Genomic DNA, 21,747 nt, shown 5'->3' with positions numbered 1-21,747 from the left:
TGCTTGGCTTCTGCCCCCAGACATTCTGATTTAGTTGACCTGGGGTGGCAAGTAGACATCTGCATTTTTAAAGCTCCCCAGGTGATTCTAATGTGCAACGAAGTTTGGGAACCACCGCATTATTGGCCCGTGCCTCACACACCCTCCAAACGAATCTTGGTGACAGGCTCCACGTACTCCGGGGGATCCATCACCCTTTCACAACAATAGAAACTTGGGTGCAAATTCAAAGCCAGCCAATATTTATTGAGCACTTATTATGTGTCATGCCTTGTGCTGTCAATTTCTTATGCTTTATCTTTAATCCGGAAGGGGGATTCTTGGCAAGGGCCTGTTCAAAAGGCAAAAAGCTTTTTGGGATTTAAATTTAACTCTCTGATCTTTATGATCTGTGGTTCCCTGCTTTCAAGAAGCTCCTCAGACAGGGTGACTTGCTGGTGCCACTGTGTTCACATATAAGAGATGAAGACTTTCCAGGGCCAGAAGTCATGGGAGAGGGTGAGGAGAAGCAAAAATGAGAGGGGCTTTTCCCAACCACACTGAATTAAAACAAGTATACAAAGTTTGAAGTGGCTAATTGTAACTCCGGGGAAAGGAAATCCTAGGGCAAAATATCTCTAAAACCAAAATCAGTCAAAGGGAGAAATGAAGTTTAAAACCCATTTATTGCCTACAAACTGCAGTCTGGGGTCATTTCTCTTTCTTGCTCCAGCAGAAGCAAGCCAGCCCTCCCCCTAAACCTCTCAGGTTCAGATAAGTCCTTGGTCACCAGGTAACTACCCATTGATATGGAGATAAACTACCTCTGCCCACCCCTGAGAAATGCCTCTTGATATGCAGATGCACTAAAGCAGGCAAGATTTTCTGGAAATATTACAATTTTACCCACACTAATATTTAATGAAAAGGACAAAAATCATGTAAGGGTGAAAGACATGGGCATACAAGCCAGACTGATCTTGGTCCCAAAAGCCAGCTCTGTCCCTCAGTTAACTGTAGGATTGAATCAATTGCCTAATCCTCCCAAGCCTGTTTCCCCATTTTGATATCTACCTGGGGTAATGAAGTCATGTGTGTAAAGTACAAAGCATGGTGTCATGATAAGTATAATCTTTTATTATCATTAGCATCATCCTTAGTATCATGGTGCATAGCTTAAGGAAGTAAATGTGAACAATGGTCATCAGCTTCTCAGCCTTATGAACAGGCACATGTGCCTTTTTCTATAATTCCTATGTTTACTCTCACATACATTATAAGTTTTTGCTAATTAGTATCAATGATTCTTTTAATTATGACCATTCTTTTCAATACATAGAGAAATCATACAGCTCGGTGTTTTAGCCCAGCCAAGAGTTTGCATCCAAGCTGTGTCCCCTGGGGAAGCACTGGAAATGTTAACTTGGACCAGAATTTCTGGGAAATGTCAAGTTTGTGAGACACTCTTATTATTCTCCTTTTGCTATTTTCAAGTCTAAGGGCAATAATCTGAATCTCTGGGGAAATGTTCGGTAGCTCCAAATGTCACAGTTTGATTTATTTTTTCAGGGTTGATAATCATTTATTTAAAATCATCTTGACTTCCGGACTTTTTGTTAGAGCATCAGTAATTCTTAGATTCCAAAACCTTTCAGGCGTGGCTTCTTTGGGCACGGTCATCCCCTGACAATGAAAGGAGCAAACGGCTGCTAATGGCAAGGGCATAAAGCAGAAGGAAGTGTAGATTGGGATTCCAGAAGCCTTGTTAGATAGCTCTACTTTGCTGCCAACTTGTTTGGGGACCTGGGACAAACTACTCCCTTGCTCTGGCCCTCAGTTTCCTCATCTATGAGATGAGGGGGTTGCACAGATAGCCTCTCACCAGGAACAGTAATTGATCTTATCCCACAGTTGGGGACAGCATTGTTCCATCTCATGATAATGACTTCCTCTACTTTGTGCTATAGAAAGAAGTATTATTTGGTTCTATTCTCATATAGAGTAACTAAAACCATACTACTCCCTCTCTATTCTTGGCCAAAGTAATAAATTGCAAGGAAACCATATTTTAAGCAGCCTATCAAGTATGTATTTCCTAAGAACCTGCCCTTAGTGTACTCACTGAACTATTTATTAATTCAGAAATATTTATTGAATGCTACACAGATGGGCAATGTGCTAAAGACAGGGATATGATGATGAGCAAGACAGAGATGGCCATGTAGACCTTAGGTCCAAATAGAGCCAAAAGGAAAACAATTACATAAAGAATGGTTTGGGCTAGGATAGACTCAAAGGAAAACTTCCTGGAGAAAGTGATGGGAGGTCCAGGGGACCCTGGAAGGATGAGGAGTTAACAAGGTGAGTAAAGGAGGATGGGGTCTGATGGGATGGAGTATATTCAAAAGGGATCCAGGTTTACAGCTGTGGCCCCAGTTTACTGGAATTTTATGCATATATTATACATATATAAAATCAAATCTTAATTTATATACTGAGCAGAAGAATGCATTTATTTTTAGGTAATAAAGGTTTGCATTCTCAGGACGATGCCAAGTATGGAGATTAATCAAGACTAGCAAATAAGTCTAGAGGAAGAGAGGTATGATACACAGCAGTGATGAACAGCAAGGCCCTGCACATGTCAGACTTCCTCGGCTCTAAATATTTCTAGTCCATGAACTGCCTTAAGTGAGAACAGGACTGGAACTTAGTTGACTTTGAATGCCCAGATCCCAGCACAGGGCCTAACGTGTAGGAGGTGTTCACTTAATGTTGGTTGATTGCTGGACTTGTTTGTTGATTAACTGGTTAGTTGATTGGCTGGGTGCATGGATGAATGGATGGATAAGAGATGGAAGGAAGAATGGACCAAAGGATAAATAGTTAGATGTATGGTTGGCTGGCTGACTAGGTGGCTAGATAGGAAGTGGGTGGGTGGTTGGATGGGAGAGAAGGGATGTAAAATGTCTGGAGTAATGTCTGATACATACATATATAAATTGTAATTATACATTTCTATTGTCCTACAGCACAGAAATATAGTTTACCCTTGAGCAACATGGGTTGGAACTGAGCAGGTCTACTTATGCATGGCTTTTTTTCAATATATTGCAAAATTTTTTAGAAATTTGTGACAATTTAAGAAAACATTTTCTTTTCTCTAGCTTACTTTATTGTAAGAACACAATGAATAATGCATATAACATACAAGATATGTGTTAACTTTTTATGTTATCGGTAAGACTTCTGGTCAATAGTAGGCTATAACAAGTTAAGTTTTGGGGGAGTCAAAAGTTGTACAGAGAATTTTGACTGTGCAGAGGGTCCACACCCCTAACCCCTACATTGTTCAAGAGTCAACTGTACCTAATTTTTCATATGCACTAAAACATTTGTGTCTATAAATTCCACTAATTTAACCTACTTTAATGATGTACTTGAAACAGTGTTTTTCTCATAATGAAAAAAAATATACCTGATATTTCACATTTTATTTGTACAGAGAAGCTAAAATACAAACGCATTATGCATAAAACCTACTGCCATATGTAACACTGCCTGCAGCCAAGCAAGCCCCAAGCAGTGATACCCACCAGCTTCCACCTGCCCCACACAGGTGCTCCTTCTCCTCAGGATCTGGGAAGTTGATTTTGAGCTTTTTCCAAGGTGCAACAGTTTTCTGGAAGGACTCAGGGCAACAGGCAAGTGGACAGTTTCCTGTGGATTCACATTGTTTAAGACATGTCATTTGGGCTAAAAGACTGTTTCTTATCCATCAGGAGGTTTTAGAAAACAAAGTGGGTGGATGCCAGGGCCTTGTGTCATGGCCCAGAGATCTTGGGACTTCAGACTAACTGGCACCAAGGAACTGAGAGGTCAAGATGTGGGGCACAGAGATTTAGATGACACTGAGGCTCTTCCCAGTGAGACGTCATAACCCCTCTGAGGGACCCACAAGAACCAGCATGGTGTCAGAGCTCTGCTGGCATATAAACCTGGGAACAAGCGCCCAGACGCATGCGTCCTGCCCTGCCTGCCTGGAACCAGTGTCATGACGTGCACTTTAGGCCATCTGCTGTGGCCGGTCAGGCTCTGTTGCCTCATCCACTGGCCCTGAAGGATGCATGTGGAAGAGAAAGGACATGTTAATAGTCATTTCCGCTCCCCACAATGTCACCCAGGGCCCGTTGGCAGAACCAGTACCAGTTCTTCTTATGTGTGTGTCTTTCAGGAGACAGAAGGACCATTAGCTAAGCTTATTTAAAGAGTAAGTGCTATTCATAACAATCGTAGCTAACTTCTATTGAAACCCTTGTGTTTTGGTTGCTGAAGACTCTGCCGATAATCTGTTTAAATACTCAGAACAATCCTGAGTTTAGGTGTCATGTATTAGTTTCCCAAACACTAGTTACTCCCAGATACTCATCTGCCATATTGTTACAGGTAACTCTGGAAAATGATGACACTTTTAGCAGTAATGTAAACAGTAATCTCCAAGAAAGAGAGATGTGTAGAAATTTCTACTTATTTAATCATAGAACAGCCAGCAGTAACTGATATTTTAAGAGACATAGTTTGAAAGCTGACTGAATGGTATAGAAGTGGGTCAGCCAAAATATGCTTTGTTTCCTATGAGTGATCTAAGGGCCACTGGGAAATAGGTACACGTCTAAGCCATCATAGCTGGATTTGGTGTAACTGTCTTTGAAATGTTGCTCATGATACACCAAGGAGGGCCTGGTGACTCCTGAAAGTAGCTGATGGTTTGTTTTTAGAAATGTGGCATGTGCTCCAAACTCAAAAAAAAAAGTCTGCTATAGTACAGGAGCAGGGAGCACCATCTGTTGCCAAAACCGTCAAATGTGCAAGGTGAGGAAGTTGCGAGTGAAGCTTTTGAGTCCATTTAGATGTTCACAGGCTGCCCTGCCACTGCTCACCACATTCCCCAGGAGTCTAGAAGGCTCCCTCCTGCCTACACTGCCAGAGCCCAGGACCAAAGCTAGGAGCCATATTTTCATCCGAGGACCAACATAATCTCTAATTTCTTACTTTATTCTGTTTATTTTTTATGCATTCACATCCTAGAATACACCCTTCTTACCTTTTTTCCTTCTGATGCCATGAAAATGTTTCAGGAGACAAGCCTGCTATTGCAGCATTCACATATCTCATTGCAACCTCATATTTGCTACACCATATGCCTCTGAAGAAATGCCATTTGTGATTAAAATACCTCCAGCTTATGCTAAGCTCTTTGGTAATTCCAATCAAATTTAAATGATCATATGTGTTTTAACTATGGCAGGTCAGAAAATAATTTTTTTTCCATAAAGTAGTCTTAGTTGCATTTACTAACACCTTCCTAAATTCTCAACACCTCCCTAAGCTTAGGCCTTACTTTGAAAGCATCACCTGCATAATCATTGAAGTTAATTTTTTCATGAATTACATATGCATACATACATATAAAATGATGCTAGGCATGGATCTGAGCAATTTATAACATCTAACATAAATTGCACATTTCATCGTCTCGGAGACACCTCCTATTATGATCCATATTTCACATTTGAGGAAATGAGACCCAAAGAAGTCACTTGGCATTAAGGTCACCCAGCTGGAAAGTCACAGCAGGAATTTGAACTCAGACAGCCTAGGTCCAGAGTCTTTACTCTTAACAAAGAATTATAGAAAACAAACACCATTCACCATTTTGGAGTTCAATCACCATTTTTATGACCATGAGATTTGAAAAGCACAGAGCATTTTCAGCTGAGATAGCACTCCGCCAGTGACAGTGTCCACTTCTTACCAACTCTTCAGGACATTCCCAGGCACCTTTTAAATGGAGCCATATGTTACTCTTCTTATTGTAAGACTAAAGTAAAAAAAAAAAAAACTTAAACTCTGAACTTTTGAAATTTTTTAAAAATGAGCGCTCCCCTGTCCCAAATCATCACTGAAATATTACAAAATCTAAATTCTCATACCTATATTATACATGTTAAGATGTAATTTTCTGGGTCTGAATATATTTATTTAGAGAAAATCTGTTTTACAAATATGATATTTATTCTTTATTCTTTTGTCTCCTAACTCTTCAAAATAATTATATATGATAGGAACAGTATTTGTATTTCAGAACTTTTATTTCTCTTGGCTTAAGGTCAAATTCTCTTCAGAGACTTAACCTAAGCTGTGTTTTTACATGAAACAGTGTCTTCTCTTGCATTTGGTAAGGTTTTAATTTATATCAATGAAATGGCATGTTTTAGGCTCAACAGAGAGTGAATCCTTCCTTAATACCTGCTAGATTAGGAGTTTTCATTTCTGGTAATGTTACTTAAGCACTTGTTTTACACATCTGAAAGTTTCTTTAAAATTTTATAGCTGTGAGATCCAGCCCACAGAAGACTCTAATTCTTTAAATTTATCCAGCTTTTAGTTATTGTTAAAGCTTACCTAATTTTTCAACCGAGGTAAAGACTTCCTGGCACAAATAGAATTGATGCAAACTGGGGGAAAAAAATTCATTTTCCTTTTTTTCTCCTTCCAGTTATAAAGGTAAATAAACTTATAGGAATGAGAAAGAAAATATAGACACTGGTCCATTTTCTTACAGTGATTTCCTATGCATTGGGATTTTTAAATATATTTGTAAGCACATTACGTTTATAATTTTGTATCCTACTTTTTCCATGTTGCTTAACTACTGCCATGTTACTGTATACCTTTCACAAACATCATTTTTTGTTGTTGCATAAGTGTCATATTTATTTAGCAATTTCCTAATATTAGGACATGCACAACATATTCCATTTTTAATATTAGAAATAATGCTGCTATGAATGCCTTTCTGTATGGGGATCATTTCCTTAGGAGAGAGTCTTAGAAATTGAATTACAGAATCTTAAAGGATATTAATATTTTGAAACTCTTGATACCCATTACCAGATTACTTTCTGAGATGATTTTAACAATGTACATTGTCTGGCAATTTCCTGCCTGTTTGATATGCGTTTTGATGTGTGTGTGTGTGTGTGTTGGTGGGGGCGGCTTATTGAACTTGTGCAGCCTGGGAAAGCATGGATAGTGTTGCAGAGTGCAAAATGCAGTCTCACCTGCAGTCCAAGGGTCTGGCTTTTTGTCCTAGCTCTACAACTAACTGGCTGTGAGAACTTGCACGATGAACTATCTGCTCTTTGCAAAATGGGGAGATTGGGCCAGACCAGACACATTCATTTATGTATAAACCTTTGAGGGAAGGAGGGAGGGAGGGAGGGAGGAAGGAAGGAAGGAAGGAGGGAAGGAAGGAAGGAGTTTGAAACATGTCCAAGAATAATGTTATTGCATTAAAACAGCTGAGGTCAAACTGAACTGGACCTACTGAACTATCTCTCTGGAATACACATGGTCAAACATTAATATGACAGTCTTTCTTCCTAGAGCAGGCAGTGGCCGGTAGAAGTGTCTACATTATCACACATACCCTGATAATCCATCTGGGAAGGTCCATCCATATACTTGGCAGAAGCCTGGTTTTCCCAGTACACACATATGAGGTCCACTTGTAGAATTTGGAAATCACAGTCAACAGTCACACAGGAGACCAGAAATAAACTTAGATTCACACTTGGAATATGCAACATTCATATTTCAGAACTACTGAGTTTGTAAATATCCCCAAGAACTATATTGGGTGTATCATCTGCACAGCTATGAATAGTGCCAAGGACTATTTTGTTTGGGTGATTATTCACTGTAAAAAGCACAGGAGATTGGAGACACTTTTTGGTGAAATTTTCAAAAATCGTTTAATAAGTGTCTGTCATTTGCAGTGTGGGACAGTTTGCATGCAGAAAATAGCTAGTTAATTTGATGTTTTCCTTTCAGTAAAGGTGTACCTACCAAATTACAACTACTGACCAAAGAACCTGGCAGAAAAGCAGCCTTGAGGGTCTGTTTGGTGCATTTGCCCTGCAGATTGCCATACTATAGTATGACAAGGAAATGTAACTCAGCGAATTTATAATCTCTAGCAGAGATTTCTCAGGCTTACTGAGTGTGTGACAGTGGCAGGGAGGAGTAAGAGAGAAATACACATGGATTCTACTATATAGTTGGGTTCCATAAGCCAGAAATTGAGCATCTTTGGTCTTTATAATATGACCCATAAGTTGATCATTTGGGGCACCCAGAAATTGAGTGTCTTTGGTCTTTATAATAAGACCCATAAGTTGATCATTTGGGGCACCTACTTCTTTGGCCAGAGGTGAGAAGGTACAAGACAGCAAGGAAAATGCAGACAGAGAAGACCTCAGAATAGGAGGAGAGGGCAAGAGGGAGAACAGCAGCTGGGAACCTGGCAATAGCTGCTGCTTCCTTCAAATTTGCACTGTTTGCTTAGGTCTTAGTTTTACAAAAGGTTACCTGAAGTAGTGTAAAGCAATTGAAAGCAACTTGACTTGACAAATGCTCCATTCGCTCGAAAATAACCCTGCCATACTTTTTTAAACTCAGCATTTAAGAAATTTGACTAAGAGTTTTAAATTTCTTAAGTAAGTGGGTTATTACATTCTGATGGTAAGCCCTTTTTTTCTCTTTCAAAAACTACACACAAAAACAAAACAGCTACAAGTTGAACTGTGAGGTGCTTAACGCACCCTAAAAAAGTATTTCTCTATAACATAGAGTATCTTTTGTTTCTAGTCTATGAGTAGCATCAGCAATTAGCCAAAATTGTTGACATCAGCCTCAATAAAATGTCTGGAGAAATGATAAGGGAAGGACAGTGATTTATAACTTTATGCAATCAACCAACCCAAGAAGCATCAGATTATTTATTTGCTTCCAAAAAAGTCTGGTTCATTTCAGAGACCACACAGGCCCTTGAGTCGGGGGTAACCGCTGGCTGCTAGGGGTGAAGGGAGATGAGTCATAAGAACGGCGTGAGATCTGCCCTCTAGCCCTTTGTGTCTCTGATACTGAGAGTGACCATCTGTCCCCGGAGCACACTTGGAGCAGCAGCTGGGCATGTTGTGGATCACAGACAGAGCACAGCAGGTTTGCAGGTTCCCAGGAGTTTTGGGAGTCAGCCAGGTCAGCCTGGACACCTGATGCCTTGATGGACTCAAAGCCAGGAGTATTCCACTTTAGCTGGTATGATGACAGGAAGGACGGCAGCTCGCACCCGAGTCTCTCATTTCTTCAGCAGTCGTGGGAACAAGTTTTCAGTTTAGTCAGACCCTTTTGTTGGCTTCCTCCTCTTTCAGGACTGAAAACCCCAAGCAATGAATATGGAGAACATTAACAGGGCAGTTCTCAGGAAGAGCTAGAAAGGTGTATCTGGCAGTATAAGGAAGTGTTGCAGGGTGCACAGGACCAAACAGGCTGGACTTAGGAGTGCAGATAAAAGAAACCCACCCCTCTGATTATCATTCAGCAATCTGGGCTTATGCTAACAGCACAGATCCAGGCCTGGAACTCTACAGCAAAGAGCACAATGAAAATCTCCCTGCCTCCTTGTCTACCAGTGTCCTTGGAGGCCCTCATTCTCTCTTCCTTAGACAGATAGATAGACAGACATAGATATACAAGTATATGTATGTGTTTTAGACACTGAAATAATAAGCAGTGGGCCTGCACTCAGTATATCTATATCTGGCCATTAAAGTATTTAAGTGTGGCCCACAGAGAGTGAAAATAAAAGGAAAAAAACAGATTTCCCACTACTGTTTTGAGCTGAATGAATGCCTGCAGCATTTTACTAAGTGTCTCTGGGCAGGGTTTCATGTCTTGTGGCTTTGGGGAAATACTGTGCAGCCCAGACCCCTCACCCAACCTGAGATGTATGTGTGGGAAATGAACCAAGACTCTAAGAACAAGAGCATGATGACCATTTTTAAAATTAGAAGTCATTCTGATGGCCAGGAAAATAGAAAGACCACAAAAAAGCAGGTACATTTATTTTGGGAGGGCAACAAAACTTTAGTGAGTGCCAAGCTGGCATTGGCCTCGTGCTGGTTGCTGGAGATACAGTTAATTGAAGAACTATGGTGAAGGCCCCATTTGAAAGGGTTCCAAAAAGTCCCCTAGGAAAATAGGAGGAATGAGTCCTCCTGTCAGTAGGCTTTTAGTGGCCACCGGTGCTGATCTGCTAAAGCAGGGGCTTTCCATGGAAACAAATCAAAAGACCTGATCCTATAACGGGGACACGCCAGTTAGAACCTCAGTTTCTTTATCTGCAAAATGAGAACAATGACACCTATTCTACCTTCCTTAGAGATGAAAGACACCATACAATGGAATGTACTTCACAAATTTATGATGCCATTTTTAATATTATTCTAGTCTCTAACTTGGCCATGTCCCTTAGGGCCTGACCCTGAAGGGTCCCCTATTTCCAGTGCCCCATCTTGTGAGGCCAGAAACCTGGTAGTTTGGTCAAAAGGAATCCCCAAAGGGCATGGGGTTTGGATTTTATATCAGAGACTCACAAGAGAAAAGTGACTGGATAAATAGGTAATGATGATAAGAAGCTTCTAAAGAGGTCCTCTGACTTAAAGATATTTGATAGCCATGAACTTTCTTTTATTCATTCAGCAAGATTTAGTAGCACCTGTTTTGTGCCAGACCCAAGGTATGACCCTGGAATCTTAGTTGTGATGAAAGCTTATATATTACCTGCTCTCATAATAGCAGTCCAGTGAGGATAACAGACACTCACTTACAAATATACTAATAGGTCATGGTTTTAAATTCTCAAAGTGACAGGAAGAAAGGGATGGGAGTCAAGGCTGGAAAGGTAAAAGGGGCTGGGCTTCACAGGCTGCTGTAGACTAACATATGGATTTTTGCTTTTAGCTTAAGAATCTATGGAGGTTTTCAGTGGTATGATGGGAGGTAGGCATGGGGTAGCTTGACTAGAAACATGATCACATTTTGTGTTTGAGAAGGTATGGATTCCTTTGCTGGGGTGGGAGCGGTTCAATAGGATTTACATGTCCTTGCTTCTGTTTCCTCTGATGACCCCCCTGAATTGAAGCACTTGAGGTCAGCGCCATGGCTGTCGGTGCTGGGTGTAAGGTGTAGGTTAGAATCCCCTCCAGGATTTGTTTTTCAAGTCCCGAGCCCATCCGCAGAAATTTGAATCTAATTGGTCTGAGTTGGAGCTTAAGCACAGTTTATTTTATTTCTTCCCCAGGTGATTCTAACAGTTACCAAGATTGAGACCCACAGTTTCAGCGGAAAGCACAAAACAGGGATCCTCAGAGTATGGTCCCCACATCACAGTCACCGGGGAAAGCGTTAGACATACAGATTCTTGGGTCCAATCTCCCACTGACTGAGTGGAAAACGTTGGGGCTGGGGCCCAGCAGCCTGAGTTCCGACAAGCCTTCCAGGGGTCCTGAGACTGGCCCCAGGAGCACCGGCTGTAGAGGGTTACAGGCACGAGAACCCCGAGTCTGGATCTGCTTCTAGACCTACTTGTAGAATAACCCTGTGATTTGGCAGCCAGGCAGTGGGGCGGTGGGGAGCCAGGGGCTGAGAGGTGAGGGCTGCAACTCACTGTACTTCTTTGACCCTTGGGGCTTATGATGCTAGGTTTCTACAATCAGTATAGAGCGAAGGGTTTTCTTCTTTCTTCCACCACCCTTTTCCCTGGGCACTTCACAGGCACACGAGCACCCCAGCAAGCTTTGTTTTCCCGTCTCCTGCCCACTGACTCGTCCTTGCCTACTTCACCCGACAAGCTCCACTGCCGTCTCCTTACCTGATTCCTTCTTGGATTCAGGATCCTAATCATAGACAGAACAGTGAGAGGCCATGGAAAATAGAATCCCAATCCTTATTTATAGAAAAGGAAAAGGAAGTGGTGAGCTTATTTTACCATTTATTTATAGCCCCACCTACTTGCAGAACTATCTTAAGTAGTGCCTGCTTTGAAAGAGGCCTCAGGAAAACAAGCCTCCTCTTTAAAAACCAGCCCAGGGAACATAGGTCCTGTGAGTTAACAGGTTAACGAAGGGAAGAGACTAATTCTGGCATTTCACCCCTGGATATTTTTTAATGTGAACATTATATTTGGATGAAAGACAGTTTGGAGGGTGTTTAAACGCATAGATTTAGTGTAGACCCAAAAGACCTAAAACAGGTGTTCAAACAAAAACTTAAGAATGTCCTTAGTAGCACTGTTCACAATAGCCCAAAGGTGAAAACAACCCAAGTACACATCAACTGGTGGACGGGTTAACAAAGTATATTATAGCCACACAGTGGGGTATTTCCCAGCAATGAGAAAGCACGAAGCACTGATGCATGCTACAGCATGGGTGGACCTTCTCAGCGAAAGAAGCCAGACACAAAAGGCCATATAATATGATTCCATTTAAATGAAATATCCAGAAGAGACAAATCCATAGAGATAGAAGCAGATTGGTGTTTACCAGGGCTGGAGGGAGAGAGGAATGGGGAGTGACTACTTAGTGGATATGGGGTTTCATTTTGGGTGATGGAAATATTCTGGAACTAGATAGTGGTGATGATTGCAGAACACCACAAATGTACTTAATGCCACTGAAATGATGAATTGTATGCTTGAAACTGGTTAATTTCATGTGATATGTATTTTACCATTAAAAAAGAAAAACATACTTAGAAGCAAATGACAAAAAGCATTGCCCTCGTTAGTAGGTTTCTGATCTCAGCTGTATCACTTATCAGCTGGGTGACCTTGGGCACTACTTAAACTCTTAGTTCCCACTTCCTCATCTGTAAAGAGTAGTTCATTGCGACAGTACCTGCCTCCTAGGGTTGTAAATCTTAAATGAGTCAATATATACAAAGCGTTTAGTACCATACCTGGCGCACAGGGAGCATGCTGTGAATATCTGTGCTATTAGTCTAACCCAGGTGCTTTCAAGTGGGGATAATTTTGCCTCAGAGGAGATATTTGGCAAGGTCTGGAGATGCCACTAAACATCTTACGATGTATAGATGAGAGTAAGTCAGACAGAAATTTTTGTTAGAAAAAGACTGTCAGCAAAAGTGTCGAATGTCCAGCAAGTACAGAGAACGTGCATCGTGGGGGATACAAAGGAAACCAAAGTGCTGTCCTGAAGAAGCTCGTGAAGAGGAGCTCTGTGTGATGGAGTTACTTAAGAGGGAAGTTTTTCACCAAGAGATATTTGCAATCATTTTTCCTTTAGTAAGAGGGTGATTCGGGGTCACCCATAGTCCTCTCAGTAATGCTCACTCAAATGCCAGCCAGCCCTTCTGCTTCCCTGGAAAGATGCATCTTAAGGGAACAGTGTGTAGCTCCTTCACATATCTGAATGTGTCTTGTGTTTGGGTAAATTCTATTGAACAAAATATCTGAAAAAGGAATCACTGTCACAAATAGAAATAAAAATTGCTTGTTATAAAACACAGATGCAGAGAATATATTAAATCTCCTTGTATTCAACCCCCCATATACCAAAAGGAAAAGGAGCCCCTTTTTGTCCACTTACCAGTTAAAGAGTTATTTTATCATAAACAACTAAATTTGGACTTTTTTTTAATACCCCTGCTGTATTGAAACTCATTGTGGCATGCTTTATGTCTAATTCACTTGTTTTTTAACTTGCTTTTTTAAATCATTTTAATTAACTTTAAAATGATTATTGCTCATCTGTAAGGGTTAATATTACATTCATTAAAAACCATTCAATACAAAATAGACTTGTTCCTCCCAAGTTGCTCTCCACATGCTCCCTCTGATGCCTGGCATTTTACCAGTATCCTTTGTTACGTGGCTTGACAGAGATGCAGCCCTCCCCTATCATTCCTATGGACACAGTAGTGGATATGGGGGCAGGCCAGTGGGCGGCAGGATAGGGCCCCTCCCCTCCAGCGAAGCTGAGGGGATGGGTACCACTGTTGGCCAGGTTACTTCTCCTAAAGGATGTAGTATTCTGACTGGCTCATTAAAATGCCTTAGGAAAAAGGGCTGAACTGTTAGCATCTACACAGGAGAAAGCATGGTCACACCTACAAGGAGTGGGAAGGGGCTGCATGAGGAGAAACAGAAGAGGAAAAGGAAAAACATTTCAGCAAGAACACAGTCCCCCACTCAGAAGCTGCAGGGAGAACACGTTCCTTTCTTATATTCCTGTTTTGCCCGTCTGTCTCTCTGAGCAATGACAATAGAGAAATGGAATTTTCTAGTACCTGGCACTAATGCCTGACCCAACTTTGAAGAATCACAAACTAGCATAAGTTGGGGTGTTGTTTATCTGAAACCATGTGTCCATGTACTTAGCCTAGCTCAGATCACAAAGTCCATTCTTACATAGAGTGGCTCACCATCAAAAGGTCTCTGCTGATTTGTGAGCAGCGAAGGTTGGGGAAAGGACCCTGTTTCTCTTCTCTGTCTTTTTGCCTTCAGGCTAAGGATTAGAAGCCTTTCAAAGGTAGGCCAGGCCTTCACTCACCTCTGTGAGTGGCAGATGGCCCTTAGGATTGGACAGGCAGAAGGAGGGCTAAGGAGTTGGATGGAGCCCATCAGGATGGCAGACCCTGGAGCTCATGTCCTTGGAAGCTAAGGCCTGGCGGTGGGTGACCACAGGATGCTGCAGGAGCCCCTGTCCCATGCCATCACCTTCGCACGCCTCCCTCCACAGCTCTGGCTTCTACAGTGCCGCTTCACTCTGGCAGTTGATATTTATCCAGTGCCTAATGTGGCAGGAATTCCGTGGGACAGTCTTGTAGGGGAAATAAAGTGAATTAGACATAGAGACTGTCACAGTGGATTTCAATGGGGCAGGGGTATGAGATCTGTTATAAATCACTCTAACATATGGTAGAAAGTGATAAGTGCAGTAAGAAAATCTTGGGGAAATGCTATGGGATTTTGGGAGAGCATTTGCTTGCAGTGGGGAGTTTGGAGAAGTCTTCTGGGAGAGGGTGGCTCTGGAGTTAGAATGTGAATGTGTGTGGAAATGCAGACATGTTGATATGATGCTGTAATATGCTAAAGTGCAGAGCCAGCTACTGAGGTGAGAAGTGGAGTCTGTCAGAGAAGAGGGTTTTGTAGGCTTTGAGGAGGGGACCATGGAGAAATAGATGAGCTGGATGGTCTGGGACAAGCTTGTGCAAGCCTGCCATGCCAGGGCACAAGTTAGCCATGGAGAATCACTGATGTTTTCAAAGTGAATGTGGACTAGGGAGATGTTGTGCATCTGTGGATAAGGCAGGCTGCAGAGCTATTGAGGGTCTGAGTTACTGTGGGGCAAAAATGGTAAGGTGGGGCCAGACTTGGCCAATATTTATAGAAAGCATTTGCAGGACACAGTGGCAGGAGGTGGCTCAGGAGCACCGGTGCCAGACAGAGAGGTTTGGGGGTCTAGTCCTGGCTGTGCTGTGTGAGCCAAACAGCATGTCCTTAGACAAATCACTTCACCTTTCATTGGTGTCTCAATCTCTTCACTCAAAAAATGGGAATGAAAGTCTTGTTCCTCACACACATAAGCTGATGAGTGCGTGAGTGAGTGCAGTTAACACATTCAGAATATTGTCTGGCACTACCTCAATTATTGTGATTGGCTGTTATTATTATTATTGAAGGTAGCAAGAGAATGAAGTGGGAGGATGCACTTCTGAACCAAGTTGGAATGACAGCAGTGGACAGGTATAAAGAATTACACAAGAATGAGATGGGCCTTTCTTTACTCTGCCCATAGCTACTTGGAGAGGCTGGAACACAGGCCACATCTCAGTACATGGAATTTGCGTATGTGTTGTCCATCTACATCATGGTCCAGTTATCTGTGTTCTCCTTGCTTTCTATCCCAAGAGCATTAATTTTGCTCTCTGGCATTAGCTGCATTCACCTATGCCATCAGGTCAGGAGTACTTCCAAGACATAAGGATTTCCTCACTTCTATTAATGGGGAGACCTGGAACTAAAACCCGTGGTCCCAAGGGAGACCATCAAAGACACGGTATTTTTAAGAGCAAGGAAGGCATTAGGCTTGGCCAGTGAAGAATGAACACCGAAGATTTTTTTTAAAGAAAAGCAACTATGATGTTTTGGTTTTAGTTAAAGAACATTGTCTTGTCTCAGTGGGTTAGGGAGTTGTTTGTAGTTGTGGGGAGAAGAGAGACCAGAAAGTATCCTAGAGCAAGATATCCACATCTTGTTTTGAAACTTTGGCTATAGAATCCAGAACTGAAATGTCATTCTCTTCTTCCATGCCCCATTTTGGTGCATAGACTGCTCTGTTTAATCCGTGCATACGAATAAAAATTAGGCTTTCAAGTGCTGGGGCAGATTAAAAACAAGAAAAAAAAAAGCCCTGGCTTTATCCATGTAAGATTAAACAATCATCAGGGCTTAAAGGTCTAATCTGCTGGAGTTCAGCCCAGGATGGGGTTCAGAGCCCCAGAATAATCGGATGCAGCCTGAGACTTTGAACCTCCCTTAGTTGGTGTGTGTGTGTGAAATGTGCTAGCAAGTAGGAGAGGTCTCTCCTTGGTGTGCACTGTGGCAGGAGGAATAAAGCTGCCAGCCCCTGCTTCCTCCACTGATTCCTCAGTGGTGACTGGATACAGCTTCTGGGGGTTGCTGTGCACATGAATGTTTGCTATTGTTCCAGACACACGTCGGCCTTAAGAAATAGCACAAAGCAGGCCTGTCCTTACTCAGAGGCAGAGCCCCCTCCATCACTCAAACCAGCCCTTCCAGGTCACATGCCGGAGGCCTCTGCAGACAGGACACAGCTGCCTCAAATCTGCTGCCTTACATTAGCCGCAGTTCGAAAACCTGACAGCACTGAGCTTCCGAGGCTCCATGGGGGAAGCTAGAAAGATCTGGGATCCAGGCATGATGTTCTCTGAGGAGCTGTGGCTAGAAAATGAGAAAAAGTGTGCTATTGTTCGGAAGCCTAAGCAAGGCAGGAAACGCCAGGAGCTGCTGGCCATGGCCTTGGGGGTGAAGGTGGGAGTCAAAGGCGGCTTTCTTTGGCCCCCTCTCAAACTCTTTGCCTGTTCACAGATTTCCTCCCTGGTCCGAAGGGCCGCCCTCACTCACAATGACAACCACTTCAACTATGAGAAGACACACAACTTTAAGGTAAGCAAGCCTCGGCATTCTTTCTTCTGTTACAAAAGGGCAGGCGGAAGGGTACAGTTCACGATTTCCATCTGGTCTTTGATTGTAAAGTAATGAGAGAGTGAATTCCTTTGCGTTCCACATTTAGCTACATGCGTAACATAACACGGTTGCTTTGTATCAAATCAAACCAGAGCCCTCAGAAAGCGGCTTGCTTGGCACTGATGCCTAGAAACACCCATATGTATGGTAACTTAGTTCTGGAGAATTGGACCCATTTCCTCTTCATAGTCCCATGGCCGATGAAGGGAAAGCAGCATGCCTGATGTGTGGCATTTAGAGATCTCCTGGTGAATGGCAAGCAGTACTTTTCCACTCAGAGTGGCAGCAAGGAATATTGCTATCTCTGAGCAAGTGAGAACAGGCGCCCAATTCACATTCTGTGTTTTGTCTTTTGTTTTCAGGGACGCTAACTCCTTTGGTTTATGTGTAGACAGCTGTGAAAGCAAATGACGACAGGAGATACCATCCAGGGGCTTTTCTTTGTGCTCTGGGCACAAGGGGGGGTCACCCTGGCAGCCTTGCCAAGCTTCCTCCGGTCACAGCCTTGATCCCGCTCACCAGACCAAACAAAAAGATATGGAAAACTAGTGGGAGTTGAAGTGTATTTTCCCATGTGTATTTATAAACTGGAAATACTGCTGTCTTCATTCAGACTAGCACTTGTAGAAACAGCCTGCCATCAGAAAATTACAGTCTAAGTGTTTCCTTTGCCCTAATGTGTTTTCCAAGAAGGGCTGGGGGGAGATTTGATGCCAAATTGCCTGGCTTGGGATGCTGTTGAGTGGAGGAGAGACAGGGTGGACTTAGAAGTTTATCCCAGCGAATGGGCTGACAATTAGGAAGTAGGAGGAGTGGCAGAAGAAGAGGAGTTAAGGACAGTGAATTGTGAATTGCCTTCCTTTTTACGCTTTTGTTTTCTTTAGGGCCAAAAGTCCGAGCCCTTTGTCAGAGCTGACCAGGGAAATCTATTTTATTCTGTTACTTTCTGATCCTTCATAAGGACAAATGTGTGTTTATTAAATATACCTTCATATTACTTTGGTCTGTTTGCCCTGCTTCTGCTTTCAGAAGGCAAGTGGCTCGGGCATTTGTGTGCTGTAACTGCACTGAGCCAGGGAACTATTCAGCCTTCCATATTTAGCATGAGGATGACGAGGTGAATTATATAGGTCTTCGTCTTTGCCAAGGCTCCTGACATTTCTCCCATCACAGCATAGAGACAGGTCTGATTTGGAACCTAAAAGGCCTTTCTGTTTTTCTCTCTCCTGTTTTCTATCTTTATGCTCAATACTTTTTTTTTTTTTTGCCCCAAGAAAGGGTTTTTCTGACTTTTGGCAGAAATCCTGATTCTTTGCATTCTAGGGATGCACTGCCATGCAAGGAGAGTCTTCTTGGACTTGGAAATTCTTTTCCTTCCTCTTGAAAGTTCTAGTTCTTCTGACTTTAAGATACAGTTGGAATTATGCCCTACTTCCATATGTGTTTGCGCAGGTAGCTTCCTTCTGTGTATACAGAACTTGTGTGAAATGCACACAAGTGTATTTAGTTGATTGATACTTTCAAAATTAATTTCATTTTTTTAGTCTTAGATCTCTGAAGAGGAAATAAGACACTTAAAAGATTGTTGAATTTTATTTTCTTAAATAGTAGTTGCTAACACATTGTATATTCATTATTTATCATTGAGAAATACCAACAGCTTTTTAAATGTTTGCTTTAAAAGTCAGTATCTGGTGTGATCTCTTCTAATTTACAGCTCTTTCGGGAAGAAAAGGCAGAGAACAGACCAGTGGCGAGAGGAGAATCCACAAGCTAGACAGGGGAGTTTCTCTTCCATGTCTTAAATGGACATCTTTGTGACATAGCGGACCCTGAGTCGCTATGTCAGTTGACTGTGGCTTTCAATGGTACTACGCGTGTCACTGTCCTTAAGTATAAGTGGCAGAGCAGGAGCAGGCAGGCTCACTGTCATTCCTCACCCCCTCTATCCTCCTTCAGCCCTCTCCTCACCCCCAACTAAGAACTCTGTGTGGTCTTTGGGGGAACACTCTAAAGTCCCTCTTATCAAAGCCCCTGCCATCTGCTTGGAGTTAGTGTGAAATTAAGACAAAACACAAATTTTTCATTTATGTTGACGTTTAATAGGCTTTTTTCTGAAACTCTCTTGATTTGTAATTTAGGTTATTATTTGAAGGTATTATGTGCATGGGATAAAGTGTCCAATAAGATGAACAAATAATCACATTTTTATGTTTATCAGCAAATTAGCCTTGCTAAGCCCTAACTGCCTTGTTGTCTAGAGACCGCCTACCAGAGACTTGAATCTGCCAGCAGATCTTAAAGCTTCAGCCAAAAACAAGATTTTTTGCCCCAGTCAGGACTATTTGCCCAGGTAAAAAGTCCCCTCTGACTCTCCCCCAAGGAACTTCATCAAGAGGAATGAAGAGAAACTCCCAATGCTGTGCAAGCTGAGACCTCTCCTCCATTCTTTCAGAAAGCTCCAGAGCCCTGCTCCTGAGTGCATACCCACTGCCCTTGCATTCCGTACAAAGCTCGACTAGGAAAAGCCAAAATTCCACTCTGGGAATAAAAGCTCTTGGAAGCAAATTAAAGTTGCACCTCATTTCATGGATAGTTACATACTTTCAACATGTACCCAATTGTTGCTAATTTAAATCCTAAATCCTCTGGGGTTACTTGTACATCCTAGGCACTAAGAGGTACTTGTTGAAGGAATGATGAAATTAACAGACTCCCCTCTAAAATGAAAAGTCTTTGATAAACAGAAAAACCACTCCATCGTTTAACTCATTTTACATCTTCATCTCTGTTTATCTAGGTGACTTAGAGAGGTGCTCTCCTGTAGGCAGAATAGCTCTTTTAGATGGTCTACCTAAATAATCTTGTGGCTGAGCAAACCCCAGAGCCACGGCGATCTGGAATACTGTCCCTCCTTCCCCACTCACACATTTAGGAGGTCACTGTGGCCAGCTTGGAACTCCTGGCTACAACTTAACCTTTGCAAAGAGCATAGTTCCCTCAGCCTCAGTTTCCTTATCAGTAAAATGGGAGTGCTGTAAGGCTTAAAGAATACATGTAAATCACTTAGTGTCTCTGGCAATCAAGCCTTTAAAGTTGGCTTATCTCATTTTATCAATCTTTCTGTGTCCCTCATTTGTCTTGTGTTTTTTGTGTTTAGCTTTCTTTGTCTCTGCATTTCTTATTTTCTACTCTCACTTATTTATGCCATCTTTCTTTTTTCTATAATCACTTTCTTCCTCTCTCACCAACTAGATGTAATAGAAAAATGAAGGTGCATTCTGGGCAATGCAAACGACATAATGAGCCAAGAGTGGCGAGGGTGCAGGGAAGAAGAGTGCACTGGGGAGGGAGCTGCTCCCCTCCTGCCCAGCCGATCAGCAGGGGTGGCCAGACTGTAGCAAACTGACGGCTCAGGGGCTTTTCCTCCCCTGCCTGCTCCCATTCTCTGCCTTCCCAGTCCACATGTGTGTGTCCATCACTCTCTCCTTCTACTGAATTCTTTCACTGCACCAGCAATTCAGGGACACCCTTCTCTCCCTATATGGAATATGGATGGAGAGTAGAGGTCCAGAAAGTTCTAAAGGTTGAAGAGGCAACCACTCTACCCCCACCTTATCTCGATGTTACCCATCATACTGTCAATCCCCCTCCCATCCCCCTTCCCTTCCCACTGTCCATCCCTCCATCCGTCCCCTTACAGACCCCCTGCCAGCTTTACTTTTCTCTGTAGCATGATCCCCAGCTGGCATTATGCGTATTTACTTGTGTGTCTGCCTTCCCTTTATCAGAAGGACTCTAGCCCTGAGTGGGCAGGGGGCAGCAATGTTGCACAGGTGTGTTTCACTTCTGCAGAAACAGACGAGGCCTGGCCCAAAGCTGCCGGGGCACTTTGGTTGAAAGCATGTGTAGCAGGTGCCATGGCCTGTGTGCCTGAGACTGCACATGGCCCTCACTCCCCACCCAGCTTCGCCCCCACCCAGGTGGCACTGGTGCTGGGTGTGCCTGAACCCCTTCAGATAGCGGGCCCTTGCCAGGTCACCAGCCTGCCAGAGAGGCGGAGGGTGTGTCATGGCATGTGCAGCCAGCCGTTCCCTGTTTCGCCAGACGGGGTGTCTCATCTACACAGGATCTTCATTTGGCCAGTGTCTCATCTATACCAGGATGTTAGGGGAGATACGTGCCCTGACCTACTCCTATTATCCCAGCTTCTGGTGTGGTGACTCTCAAAAGTGGCCCAGTCCAGGCCCAGGTTAAACGGTTGCCCCACTGTCTGTACCCAGTTTGCTCCCCTAGCACCAGTTTCCATGGTACTCCATGTGTGTATTATGCAGCCTGCTCCTCCTAAATATGCAGCCCACCCCAGAAACCCTGCGGCCTGGGACTGGAAGTTCAGAAGGCTGAGAATGGGTCCCAGTGCTCTGCTAAGACACCTGTCAGACTATGGCAGCGCCTCAGCCTCCTGGGTTGCACTTTGTGGCCCTTTAGGATTCTAGGCCCATCGCTGATTTGTGCATTCTTCTTAGTCTAGTGGTCATTTGCTTTTGCACGAGCCATTCTTGCTCCCCATA

At 42.9% G+C, this 21,747-nt stretch overlaps 1 protein-coding gene across 3 annotated transcripts in view; it reads left to right on the top strand.

The window, feature by feature from the left end:
- CHN2 (chimerin 2) overlaps window positions 1-21,747 on the top strand; it is a 271,523-nt gene that overhangs the window by 225,676 nt on the left and 24,100 nt on the right. For 2 of the 3 annotated variants that reach the window (XM_017647280.3, XM_017647274.3), the window contains exon 7: window positions 17,018-17,095. The exons of the other annotated variant lie outside the window; for it this stretch is intronic. In XM_017647280.3, coding sequence (XP_017502769.1) covers window positions 17,018-17,095 — 78 coding nt within the window. The remainder of the gene's footprint in view (window positions 1-17,017; window positions 17,096-21,747) is intronic. 3 annotated transcript variants of the gene reach the window in all.

Source organism: Manis javanica, chromosome 6 (assembly GCF_040802235.1).
Source record: "Manis javanica isolate MJ-LG chromosome 6, MJ_LKY, whole genome shotgun sequence".
NCBI lineage: Eukaryota > Metazoa > Chordata > Mammalia > Pholidota > Manidae > Manis > Manis javanica.
This window is presented reverse-complemented; position numbering and strand designations above follow the sequence as displayed.